This window comes from Coturnix japonica, chromosome 12, assembly GCF_054131305.1.
Source record: "Coturnix japonica strain WE chromosome 12, WE-NBRP24, whole genome shotgun sequence".
NCBI lineage: Eukaryota > Metazoa > Chordata > Aves > Galliformes > Phasianidae > Coturnix > Coturnix japonica.
The window spans coordinates 16,837,110-16,850,953 of NC_140674.1; the positions used below are offsets into that span (position 1 = coordinate 16,837,110).

Below are 13,844 nucleotides of genomic sequence, written 5' to 3' on the forward strand. Positions count from 1 at the left end.
TATACAAGCTTTTAAAAATGCAGTCCTTCATACCTACATTTCTAGATACCTCTGACCAATTCAAACATTCAAACCAGAAGGCTGATAGTAGTCTTCTCTGCAATTTAAGTGGAAAGGTAAGGAATCTCTTCCTTACCACTACCATGGTACTGTAGTTTTGTAAAGATACAAAGCAGATAATCACTGAAACTTAAGCGCATGTCACAGAAGGAAAACTTGAAACTTATAATTGATTCATGAAGAAGCAAACAAAGCATCTACTTTTCCTCATTTCAATCAACAAACTGTCAGATCAATTTTAGTATTTCAGTGATGCTACAGTAACTTCTAACACAGTTCTGATCTGCTAAAATCCAAGTCCAGCTGGCATTTCACATTCTACTTGAACACTAACTCAATCAAGTGTTCTCCTTCCAGCATGACAACAGCAGGCGATTTGTCATGCAGTGTAGATGACTTAAGTTTGCCTCATTTTCTGACAGAAATATAGTTTGTCAAATACTTTGAAAATGTAAAGCAAGCAACTTTATCCAAGAGTCAAATGATGTTTATTATGGTATGACAAAAACAGGCTGTTTTGATAAATTATTTTATTGCTCGGAGGTAACGTGAAACTTTTCAACTAGAGTCCCCATCCCTATTTACCCTTGAGGTCTTCTAGGATACTGAAAAGGTAGCAGTACTGTTCACTTAGTTTTACATCAGTTAAATGCTATTTGGTTTTCCACAGCCTCTAAAATAAGGAACAAAATTCCACTGTGCCACAATACAGAACATCATGATGTTGTGAAATAGAGTGAGCTAAACAGCAACACAGAGCTGCAGCTTGATAGCAGATCCTGCTGAAAAAAAAAACAATAAATCCCCCCTACTTTCTCTGCCCAAGCACACACGCCCCATGCTAAATGCAGGCACTTACTGACGATGCCAAGAGTCAGCTAAGGGAGCTAACCCAGCAAAAAACAAATTGTAACTGCTCCTCTAAGTTACAGTTCACTGTAAAATGTAAAGCCACATCCTGAGGTCTATGACTATTCTGCTAGTCTTGGAAAGAATTTGCTGCCTTACATTCCCCGTCTCTAAAAAGCTCTGCTTCTCATCTACATCACTAAGGCATTCTGCAGATTATATACATTCTTAAAAACTAGCTGGAAAACAATAAAGGTTTACTGAAATTGCTCCATAATGGAAAATTAGCAGACCAGTGTCTAATATAACATTCACTAAATGGAATGTAGCACTTTCATCAGAGGGTAGACATTTACACTGAACTGAGTCACCTACAGTAGATTAGTAAATACGAACTCTGACTTTTAAAACAGAAGCGTAACTTTCTCTGCAAGTACTCACAAGGTTGCTCAAATACAGAAGAGCAAGTTTTATTTTTAAGAGAGAAGTAAGAGCAATTTAAGGCCAAAGTACCAGCAAAGGAAGACTAAGATGTGAAAGTAGACAAGAATTTCTTAATAAAATTGTGCAGACATCTGCAAGGTTACGCCTCTCTTAGCTAACCTGTAAAGCTGTTCCCAGGAGAAGATACTAGAGAAAATAGACATTTATACAAAATTATAAAATACTTGTTATATGAATTATTGCTTTACAAAGGACACCAACATCCTTTTTCTATTAGGTACCAATTAGGTCTCTTAAAACTTGTAAGGTCTGTTAAAAATGGAACTTGAATTACGCAAAAAATCCAATATAAACTTTCTACAAAAAAGTCCATCCCATTCCTGAGTATGCTAAAGCTCTAAGTCAGAAGAAGCGCTGAGAAGCAGCAGTTTTCACATTAAAAGATTTAAGGACATTTTCTTTCTACGCATTGTTTCCCTCCTTCTTCATATTCTTGTTTAGAAATCCACATTTGTTGGAAAGTACCCTACAAAAACAAAACAACAAGGCAGAAACATGGAGGTTAGGTGAAACACGCTTCACTTCTCATTAAAGGAAAAACAAGAAAATCTTCAAGTAAAGAAAAAGGATTTGACTCCACATGTTTCATTAGCTTTTTCCTTTGATTTTTTTCTTACTGGTGATTAAAACTCAGATTGAAAGTTGCGGGACCAAAAGCTGATTTCAGTCTGACACTGCTAATGGAATTCCCACAAACCGCTCCAATGCTCAGTAACCTGGACAATCGAGTTCATGCACATGATAAAGAAACATTATCTACACCCTTCACAGTGCACTATCTACACTGTATTTTTAGACACCGCATTTCAAGCCTGCACATTCCCATTTAATATAGAATCACAGAATCACAGAACTGTAGGGGTTGGAAGGGACCTCTAGAGATCATCAAGTCCAACCCCCCTGCCAAAGCAGGTTCCCTACACCAAAGAAGAAGATGGCAAATTACATTCAGATTGATTGGAAAGGTTCAGATAATTATTGCTCCATTAGCATGAACTCTTCAATGCATACTTATATGACATTAAATTCTGCTGCAAAATGTAGTAATGTGGGTTTACTAACCAAAGAAGCCAAAATTGAACCACCAATCCATGAGCTGAACCTCCGCTCCACTGTGGTGTTGTTTGCTATCAATTTCAGACGCATGCTCTGCATAGAAAACGAGGTGAAACAAAAGAAAAACACTCAGATACAAATTGCAGGAGACTGGTCCCCTTTAGTAACACGAGGACAACACAAAGAACTCTGTGTACGTGCTATCATGCTGCTGGAAAAGATCAATCTTATTCAACTTACAACAAAGCTCATCTGCCCTGTATTTAGAATCCAAGAAAAGCTATGCTGCAACAGAAGTATATGATGTTTTTATCTTGTCTCTCAACAGAGACCATTAGTAAATGCAGCAGAAAAGCAAAATGATAAGTAACAGAAATGTGAAGTGTCGTCTTACCGGTGGAGTTTTCTGAGACAGCTCCCTGTTCAATCTGTCTGTGAAACTCTGTATTAGTGTGTTCCCTCCCGCTACAATCACACTGCCATAGAGGCCCTGAAATGAGAATCAGCAACTTATGTTAATTCTGAAATCATTCTGAAAACAACTCACAGAGTAGAAAGGAATGACACACGATTATAGAATCAATAACAACAATAATGTATCACATCATATAAACAATACTGCATCTCACAATAAAATTTATTAATTGTATGAAAAACATCTAATGGGAGCTCAATAATGTACTACATAATGAAAATAGGAGCTGAGATTAACAATCCTAAATGATTTCACAGAATATTTTCTTCAATTAGAAGGTCACCCACATAAACATCCTATATTGAAACTAATGGTTTCCTTTCAGCTCAATCACAGAATCAATTTGGGAACGTCCCATAAAGATCATTGACTCCAGCTCCTGGCTCCAACTGGATGTTCCCATTGCAAAGGAAAAAACTCAGAGCACTCTAAGTTTTCCAACTCACTAATGCTGCACACTGATGTTGAACACAAATTGTGCTCTAGTTCACACAGCCTGACACCCTTGTTAAGGGGAAGTTTTTCAAACAACCCCTCCCCAATGTATTGCATATCAAACTTGAGCCCTTTCAAATTGACACCTGAGAACATAAGAACATTGTTTAAACCAAAAGGCCTTCCTGTAAAACCTCTTGCCTTCCTTTTACTCACACCTACAAGTTCCATTCAATTGGTTATGTTTAAGAAGAATATTTGCCAGGCCCAGAAACCTGAAGATAACACTCAAAGTTATGAAAAGAAAATGGCAATCCAATGCATAATCTGAAACCAACCCAATGTACACGATCCAAGGACAGTCAGAAACAGACATTAACTACTTAGACAGACTGAAACACTGAGTACGAGTCTAATATCCTGATTTAGCATTTTATACAACAAAACAGTAAGCCTATATGTTCCCAGATACATAAAACTTAAGAGCATTATTATGCATTATCATTACCCTAGGAAGTTCATATTCCTTTATCAACCACACTCAAGTAAAAAAATCTAACAGAAATAAATCTATGCCTTCTCCAGGACACATCTGACACTTACCGGCCTGATGTCTATATCACACATCCCAACGCTTGTCGTGACAACGTGACTCACACCCAGCATTGTGTTACCAGATAAACCCTAAAATTAAAATTAGGAATTCACATCGTCACTGCAAACAAAAGAACCCAAAGTACATAAAAGGATATAAAACTCTGAATTAACCTGATTTACTAATGAGAGCAAAACATTCTCACGGAAAGTAAGAAGTACTCTTGTTTTCCCAAGAAAACATGCAGCACTTCTCAGCTCATTCTTGAACGATGTTTCTTCTGTTACTACCCCAACCCTAACAAATCAGTGCAGACCAATGTAACTCATAAGAGAACCACATGATATAAGCACCACACAAAGGGAAGCCAGGTGATAAATCAGTAATTTAAGGCCTCCTAATTATTACATATTATAGTTGTTTTACCTTTACATTAGAAGGGTCAAATAATCCCTCAGGAATTTTGAGACGCTCAGCACCAAAGTCACAGTTATAACCATTGGGGAACTCGTAATGAACCGTTGGCATCTGTGCAGCTACCCTACACGGCATTCAGAAAGCAACACATTAAGGTACAACATAAACAAGATGTTACCCCGGTATAAACCAAAGTTTCAATGGGAATACTGTGATTTATTTAAATGATGCTTTTGATAATATTATGATCTTATGGAACATTACATAAGCCACCACCTAGACATATACTGTTTCTCTACTTAAAGAAATGAACAGATGTTATTTATCTTTGCTTCATCTCTCAATAAAACAAGCCAACAGCAATGAACAGGCAAAGCATTCCATGCACAACTGTTAACTAATTTCACAAGGAGGAAAACAGTGACATACTGTTCATCATAGGTTGAATCTGATACTTGGAGGACAGAAGCTTGGAAGTCCTGAATGACACACTGTGGAGATAAGAATTATATGGTTACAAGAATGTCAGTCAGTAATTCAATAGAACTTACAGAACTGAATTGTTTTGTTTTGTTTTAAATATTTTCTAGTTCTTGAAGAGGAAAACATCGCATGCTTGCAAACAAGACTTTGTTACAAGATGCCCAGGGAGGCTGAGTTGGAGAAGTGACACACTTACATTACACATGTAGTTGTGCCAAGACCTAGTGACCTGGGGTAACTTCTCTTTTCTCTTCCAATTTGCTGGTGACCCCTCACGAACTGCCTCCTGAGGTTGCAGAGGACATAACTGTCAGTTCACCATTTAAGCTCCTTCCCTTCTTTCCCCCCCCTAAGGGAAGTTACTTTCCCACCTTTGAAGCAATCATATATGGAGGAATTATCTCTATATTCATTTCCTGAAACAGTTCTCTGCACTGCATAGTAATGAAGTCTCCTGCTAGTGGTGATTTTACAATACCTAAAAGACAAAAGCAACAACAACCCACCCCACCAAACTTGTAAAGCACTGAAATCAGAATGAACTCTCCCAACACTTACTTATAGAGACATGGTTGGGTGTTTGGTTTTGTTTTGTTTTTCATATTTAAAAGAATAGATATATTTAAAAGCAGTAGTTAAACTATAAAAGCAGAAAGCAAGTTAACTTGACTTTGATACTGCTGTGCTATTACCCATGCAAACTTTACCTTGCTGAAGTACATATCCATCATGCACTGGGATAGCTGTGGTATGTGTTGCTCCGCTATCCAAGATGAGACCTGTAGATCTCCCATTAGCAAAACTAGTCAAAACTATTAAAGAAAATAGTGTAATTTTCCCCTTAAAAAAGTACCATACAATTTAAGCACAATTAGGAACAAGAATGCCAGTGCTTAATTCCTTGGCTCTACAGTCAGGTTTGCTGTTTGCCCAAGCACATCACCTTCCCACAAAGTGTGCAATCCCATCAACAGAACTCTTAGCTTTGGAGAAAGATGACAGTCGAAGTCAATAAATCCAAGACAATACTATCAGTAACCTCAATACGCATCCAACTCATTTAGATTCTAAAGGTGAAAACATGTTAGCACTTGAATAAGGCTACAAATATTCATCTTAAGGCTATAGGAACATCAATGTCTAGTTACAGTATTCAGTAGTTTGGATGACAGCATTTCGGTCCTATAAAAACCACAAAAACCCAGCACAATATTGCAAAGGATACGCTGTTAGAACAGCAGTTTTACACAAGAAAAAAGCAGGGATGTTGTAGTGTTCAAACATCAATTCCGTCAGCTTCTCACGCTTTGCTCTGGTATTCCACTAGAAAAAGAAAATACAAGCAAGTAAATAAGAAGATACACCTATCTTGAGGATTGTTTGAGCATAATAAAAGAAAGCAAACAAAGCAAGGAAGTAATTGGAATTATTTAAGTTGTAATTTCAAATTAAATCAAAATTCTATAGAGAAACAGATTCCTAATAATTTATTTCCTTAGAAACTGTATTGTTCTAATACTACTTCAAAACATTAATATATATCTTCAATATAAGTGCACAGACAGTAAATTTACAGAAAGTAGGCAAAAATCTTGGATTACAGGTCTACTTTAATGCCTTCAGATTTTATGCCCCTCAAGCATAACACTCTAATGTGATAGATAGCAATAACAACAGAGTGGCAAAGCCTGCAGCTACAAATGAGAACCAGCCCAAATAGAGCAGCCATAGACACAGACATGAAGGAAAAAAAAACTACTTATCATTAGAAGCTTCAGGTAAAAGGGATCCCCAACAAAAGACTCTCACTGCCAACCCTTAAATGAGGTCTAGGAAGGGGTTGGTACATTGAATGCATCCCTGGGTTGGCCCTGCCCAGTGACTGAGGTGCTCAATCACTGCTTCAAGCTGTGACTCAGCACTTCCACAACTAAATGACAGAAACTTTGTTCACGTTTTTCTCCAGAAATCTGTGTTCATGCACCTCATTTATGTTACAGGAGCATTTGCTGAAACGAAATTAAAACTCCACTACACGTGTTATTCCCTGTCACGTTAGATGGCAGGCTGATTGCATGCAAAGATGGATTAAGTGTAATATATGAAGACATTCAGACAACTTTTTGCTTTTATTCTGTGCTGTCAAGTGAGGTTATTTTTGATTTTATACTACTTTTTTTTTTTTTTTTTAAATACATGAAATACAGTAACACATAGTAAGTGTGTTCTAATGAAACGCATAGAAATTCTTTCAAATTTGGGCTTTTTTTTGACATTTTTCCTATTGAGAATACTTTCCAGAACCTGCATGATATTTTTAAATGTTACTTCTGTAGTTCAGTTTTAACACTCATAACCTACAAGCCAGTGCTGGGTTTCTCCAAGACTAATGTCTATAGATTCAGCAAGAAGATACTGATAAGTCTCCTCACAATGCAAAGCTCCTTTTACTCACTGGTGCTTCAGACATAAGGACAGGATGCAAACTCGCTTCAGATTTAATATGCATCTTGTAAGTGTGATCCAAAATTGCCTGGAAACTATCCCAGTCTTCAACTGCAACGACATCGAAGCAAGCAGATTAGTTACTTCTAACTTTTGATCTACTTCATAAATCCACATAAAGTTTTCCTGATGTTTTTTTTTTTCCTAAGAGCTCTTCAGACAAAAGCCGTCCTCAGCAGCCCTATACCCCTCCTGCTTTGCCAAATTCTCATCTATATTTTTTTAAGCATCATGACAGCAAATAAGAATTGTTATTATAAATAATAATAAATAAATAAGTTACAATAAAAGTCCACTGACATTTTGTAAATTGAGCCATTCTTATGGCTGATAGCCTCTGTCCATACACGTTACAGGAACAATATTAGGAACTATTTCCAAAAACTTGTTTCTTAATTGTTTTATCAAAGGAGACAGCTAAATTAAAGCCATCAAATAAACAAGAATCTACAAGTCTCCCATTAAGACATAAAAATGCTCATTATCGTATTAAAATATCTTAAGTGAAAGCAGAACCGTTTCTTTACGAGCCTGCTTTCTAAGTCCAAAGGAAAAAACAGTTGACATGGATAGCATCTGTTTACATGAAAGCTATGACTTGTTGCAGCCTAACAATGGTATCTTAAAGACAGCTAAAAAAGACAGAGCACCATACTCATTCCATTTTTTAAAGGTGAAATGGCCTCCATATTTTCCCTTGGGACTCTCAGGGCATTGGTGTCTATGTAGTACGTTGGGCCCCCTTGTTTGCCTTTGTCACCATCTATCTCCATCAGAGTGCTGCCATTGTCTCTTTCTAGCACCACGCCTATAGCTGTTGGAAAATCAACCTGTAAAGCAAAAGGTAAAATACTGATGAAGGTTATTCATTTTGGATGTGGGTTGTTTTGTTGGTTTTTGGTTTTGTTTTTCATTGGTTTGTTTTTTAGGGGGCTAATAAAATTCAGAGTTTTCCTTAAATAATAATAAACAGTATATTCTGGAAGCTTATGACTAATAAACAAGTTCAAGCTCCAATTGTAATCCCACTGAGTTCATAAAGATTCTTACCTTTGGACAGTCTTCGCCTGCATAGCCTGCTCTCACTGTATACGAGCCAATGTCAAAAACAAGAGCCCCAACTTCATCTGCAAAGATTGTTAACAAAGAAGTAGTGAATGGTTATTGTGCTCTACTGCAATCCTGACCTGAACTTATCTCTTGTCTGCTTTGCTTGCCAGAAAACAAACAAACAAACAAAAAAAAGCCCAATATGATAAAGCATCTTTCCTGAGACACAGAGCAATTTCTCTATTCAGAATTCAAGCTAACTGAGAGCCACCAGGAGGTTACAGATAGGCTGTAACCAGGACACTGCAATACCTTTCATTGGCAAAAGAAAAAGGGTAATTTTAACAGACGAGAGCTGCATCTAAACACAGGCTTGCGAAGCGAGTCCACATGAACTTCATGACATTCAACAAGGCCACGTACAAGGTGTTGCACAGGACTTGAGACTCAGACAGCTGGACATGAGCCAGCAGTGTGTGCTTTCAGCCTAGAAAGCCAACAGCATCCTGAGCTGCATCAGGGGAGGGGTGGCCAGCAGAGCAAGGAAGGTGACCATCCCCTTGTGCCCTGCCCTCGCCAAGTCCCATCTGTTGTACCACATTCAGGCCTGTGGCCCCCAGCATAAGAATGAGATGTTGGAGTGAGTCCAGAGGAGGGTCAAGACAATCAAAGGGCTGAAGTACCTCTCCTATGGAGAAAGGGAGCTGGCTTTGCTTAGCTTGGAGAAGGTGCCAGTGACAGTTTGTTGCAGCCTTACAGGGAGCTTATAAACAAGAGGGAAACTGACTTTCTACATGGTTTGACAGTGACAGGACGATGGGGAGTGGTTCCACACTAAAGGAAGAGATTTAGGTCGCATGTTAGGGGGCAATTTTTCAGAGAGGGCAGTGAGGCCCCTAGCACTGCTGTGGGTGCCCCATCCCTGCAGGTGACCCAGACGGGTCGGATGGACCCTGGGCCCGCGGCGGCCTCCTCTCCTCACACACAGAGCGCTGCGGCGGGAGGGAGCCGGGCCTGAGGGAGCTCAACAGTGTCGTTATATCAGACTCACCTCCGCCGTACACACCGCCGCTCATGGCTGCCCGCTGCTCAGCGCTGTACTAACAATAGCACTCGGTCTCTCGCCCCGCCGCCCGGCTCAGCGCAGCTCGCAGGCCCGCGCCTTCCCGCCAATGGCAGCGCCGCCGCCGTCCGCCCACCCGCCCGCACTGCAGAGCGTTACCCAACAGAACGGCTGAGCGGGCACAGCGGCCAATCAGAGAAGGGAGGGAGGAGGGGCTTGCTTATGAGTAGCCAATCATGAGGCGGGAAGTGAGGAGGTTGGTAGAGGAGAGTGAGAGCAAGCAAGTGTGGGTGCAGTGCGCGGGAAGGGCGGTGTGAGGAGAGAGGGGCGGGAGGAGCTGAAGGAGGAGCTGAGGGAGGAGCTGAGGGAGGAGCTCTTGAGGTGGGTGTGCCACAGGATCACAGAATGACCCGGGTTGGAAGGGACCTCAAGGATCATGTAGTTCCAACCCCCTGCCTGGCAGGGCCACCAAACACACACCTTTACTAGATCAGGTTGCCCAGGGCCCCGTCCAACCTGGCCTTGAACACCTCCAAGGACGGGGCATCCACAACCTCCCTGTGCAGCCTGTTCCAGGGCTTCACCACTCTCCTAGTGAAGAACTTCCCCCTAACATCCAACCTAAATCTTCCCTCTTTTAACTTAAAACCATTTCCCCATGTCCTGCTATTATCAGCCCTTTCAAAGAGTTTTATAGGTGTTTGCGTGAGGAAGATCAGCACAAATCTTTCTTTGCCACTAGTTGTACTGTGTAATGTTGGTGTGCTTTGATTTATTTTATGGTGCCCTTTAATGTGTTATAGTGATTTCTAGCACGTGGCAGTAATACCCAAGGTAGAGTTGGTGGAGGAGGATGAATTAATTGCAGTTGGGGAAGGCTGTAAAGCAAAATGGGTGTTAAAACACTGGGGGACGTTTCTTCAGCTTGTGCCTGTACTTGGGCTTTGTTTTCATAGTGGTTCATAACATCCCTGTGGTAACTGATGCTTTGGGGCAGACCCTGCTCTCCCCAAGAGTGGCTTATGATAGCTTTGTGGGTGAGACAGGGGGCCCAGGGGGGTTGGAACTTCATGATCCTTGAGGTCCCTTCCAACCCGGGTCATTCTGTGAGACACCAAGACAGCCGTCTGCTGCTTCATTTATCTGTAACTTTTGCAGCACTTGAGATCTCCCAGTGGTGCCAGCAGAAGAGGCGTGTGGCTGTGCAGCATGGGGAGAGGGCGTTCCTGTGCACGACCAATCTTTCCTGCTCAGCAATTGCCTGGTGCCGATAGTGAGAACTGAATGTATGCTGCAAGTCCTGCTGTTGTCTGGAAGCCTCAGGATTTGGTGAGTGCAAAGATAAGAGACCAAATCTGTGCAAAGAAGCCTGGAGGATCTGGGGAGGGAAGTTCAGGCTGTTAGCTGTCTTAGCCTTGTTTTTTTTTCCCACTGTTTTGCACTTGTGTTGGTAGTTACATCATGCAGCATCGCCACTGTGTTAATAGTATTATACAGTGACTTTGCATTTACTTTACAACAGTGTGGTTGGCCTCTCAAAATTCAATGCAGAGGAGAAATGGAGTCCAGGAATCTTTTTTTTCAGCTTAAAGAGATGTAAATCTAAGATTATTTCATCGAATTTTTGTAGGCTATCCTATCTAGAGTTCTGCCACCACTGTGCATAATGTAACTGAATACCTTTGTTTTATTTCATTATTTTTTGCATGTTTTCCACAGAAACAAGGGTTATAAAGTCAAAGTAAATAGAAGCATTGAATGTATTTTATCTGCCATAGCAGTGCTAGGATGCACTGGAGAGTGGAAGGGAAAAAAGAAAAGAAAAATAACCTATACTAACTATAACCTATACTATATAATAAAAAATAACCTATACTATATGCTATACTATATGCTACTATATGTTACTGAACCTGAAGTGGTTTCTGTGAATCCGAACTAGAAGACTTTGGACCATTTTCCTTGTTCTCAATGTAGTGTTTATTTGCTGAGCCAGCTTAGGTGTGAAGCAGAGTTTGCCTGGAGCTGGTACTGAGATAAGTTTACTGGGCTAAGCCAGCTCTGGCCAGAACCAACTTAAGTGAGCCTGTATGGCTTTTCTGAGATGAGTCCCTTGTGTACCGATATCTCATCGGGCTCAGAGCTGGCAGCACTTACTGTTTCAGGCTTAGAGCTTGGTCTGAAGTTACTTTGGATTCTTGCAGGGTTTATTAGCTTGGCAGCAGGACCAAACCTGTGCTGGCTTAGTACGTCTCATCTGCACAAACAAAGCTACTTTCAGTTGGGTAGTTGGCTCGGTCTGGTAAACAGAAGATCTTTGTATCAGCTGAACCTTACCATTGTGCTGGAGTGTTTTGATTCCTTATGCTTCTTCTCACTGCCAGAATAAAGATTTGACCACAATAGAATGGGGAGAAAGGAGCACAGGTCTCCCATTTCTTGGGCAGGTAATCTGTCTTTAACCTCCGAAGGCTCAAATTACTGTTCCCAGAGTCCCAGGAGGGTGCTGTGTTGCCTCAGTAGTAGATTTAAACTGTGATACCACACAGCTTAGAATAATGGCTTTGTGCAGCCAGAGGTAAGGAATCCAAAAGTCAAAACTTCTTTGTTGTTTTTTTTAAATCAAGAATGCTCAAGAAAGAAAACAGTCTAGCAAGATGGGATGTTGAGTAGAACTAATGTGGGCAAGTCTCAGATGCTTTTAAACTAGTGCATTTAAAAAACTGGATTTGTGCTGCCATTTGACTGCTTCTGCAGGTGATAAGGTTGTAGCATACATTATTTTATAGTATGTGACAATACATAACCCACCTAGAACTGACTGCGCGAATATCTCTATCCTAGTTAGCATCTGATCAGATTTTGCTTTTTGAGGTGCAGACAAGAATAAAAAAACATGAAATGCACAGCTGGAGCAGGTGAGGCCTTTTAAATTGTATCGCTTGGAAGCTGTTTTCAATTGCATTTTTACATATACCTTAAATATGCCCCACACTGTGTACCTAGTGCTTTCACACTCAATAGTAGATGTGCAGACCTAGGTGCTGAAGACACATTTAGCTATTCAAGTCTTGAGGTTGTGTCATATATCCTAAGTGTGGCTGGACTGACTTGGTAGTTGATGGCTTGTCTGAACTACTGGCTCTCAAAGGAAGCCTCCAGTGACTGCAGGTGCAACCACAGTTGGTGGCCTAAATGACTTTCCCTGTCCTGTGTCAAAATGATTGGACTTGCCCCTGTCCAACCTTGTTGGAAAAACTTGTTATCCATTACTCAGGTTTCTCCAGTTAGGGTGGAAATCACCCATTGGACAATTTGGCTGTGTGAACTTGTCTCTCATGAAGCTGTGATCTGAGTTGCAAAGTGTTAGACTGCCATGGTGGAATTGGAATAAAGGTGGAGCAAGAATAAGGAATCACTAGTTTTGAATGCATCTGTGCTAAAGGACAGACTGTGTCCGTCAGTTTCATTGCAACATGGCTGACGCACAATGTCTTGAAATGTTTGCAAGAGTCTGTGATAGCACCTCCTCCTAAGACTCATTGGGAAGCCATGTGCTCTGTCTGCAGCTCTGCACCAGTGTCATCTCCTTCCCTTTCACCATCTGGATTTGCCCTGTTGTGCTGCCCAGTGCGTTCATGTGAGTCAGTCTCATGTGCTGAGTCAAATCAAGTTGATGTGGTTGGGAATGATTAACGAAGATTCGCAACGCTTTATTTAATACTTAAAAGTATTTTATTGGCTTTTAGTTTGTAACTTTTTATGTGAAATATGCCCAGGACACGCTACATTTGTTCTAAAAAAGGTAAGTTTAGTAATACCAAGGAGAAGATTTTTGTGCAGTCTGTGATAATAAATGGAAGGTAGATGAAATATGCCTAGAAATTTAGGCTCAACAGCAAAATGCAATTGTAGAAAAGAATTAGAAGCTTGGATTTGGATGAAGAAGAGGTTTATGGCAATCACAGAGCACGCAGTGGCCATCTATGCAGTGTTGAACTTTGCCTTCTGTGGTTTCTAAACATGCAGTGGTGCTTTCTGTCCTTGTCAGGCAAAAAGTAATAGCAAAGGCAGTGTTGTACCAGGGCTTCACTTTGCTCAAATAAAGATATTTCTGTAAATTTTAACACAGTAGGACATTTGCTAACATGACGTCAGTATTTTTAGTAATTAAAATTTCATTGTTTTCAGCAGGTAAATAAGGTAGATGTAAAAGAGCATTATCATCTTTGGAATATCCTTCCTGTTGATTATTTGTTTTGTGATAAAGTTAACTTTATGATACAATTTCAATGGCTCACTTGGCTGTTTTTTGAAAATCATCATGGTACCAGTAGATTTTTGAAAATAGT

General features: G+C 40.3%; 2 protein-coding genes across 2 annotated transcripts in view; one reads left to right on the top strand and one right to left on the bottom strand.

The window, feature by feature from the left end:
• Nucleotides 1-525: 525 nt before the first annotated feature.
• On the bottom strand, nucleotides 526-9,622 carry ACTL6A (actin like 6A). The gene is made up of 14 exons (XM_015871523.3): nucleotides 9,481-9,622; nucleotides 8,430-8,506; nucleotides 8,035-8,209; nucleotides 7,330-7,430; nucleotides 6,100-6,197; nucleotides 5,582-5,676; nucleotides 5,246-5,352; nucleotides 5,071-5,160; nucleotides 4,821-4,882; nucleotides 4,401-4,515; nucleotides 3,983-4,063; nucleotides 2,864-2,959; nucleotides 2,476-2,562; nucleotides 526-1,879 (listed from the first exon to the last, which is right to left on the bottom strand). The coding sequence occupies exons 1-14, from the start codon at nucleotides 9,503-9,505 to the stop codon at nucleotides 1,799-1,801; spliced, it is 1,290 nt and encodes a 429-aa protein (XP_015727009.1). The 5' UTR covers nucleotides 9,506-9,622; the 3' UTR covers nucleotides 526-1,798.
• A 187-nt stretch (nucleotides 9,623-9,809) lies between these two features.
• The window catches only part of GNB4 (G protein subunit beta 4), a 55,439-nt gene continuing 51,404 nt past the window's right edge, over nucleotides 9,810-13,844 (top strand). The window contains exons 1-2 of the mRNA XM_085513269.1: nucleotides 9,810-9,873; nucleotides 10,651-10,821. The gene's annotated coding sequence lies outside the window, so the exon portion shown is untranslated. The remainder of the gene's footprint in view (nucleotides 9,874-10,650; nucleotides 10,822-13,844) is intronic.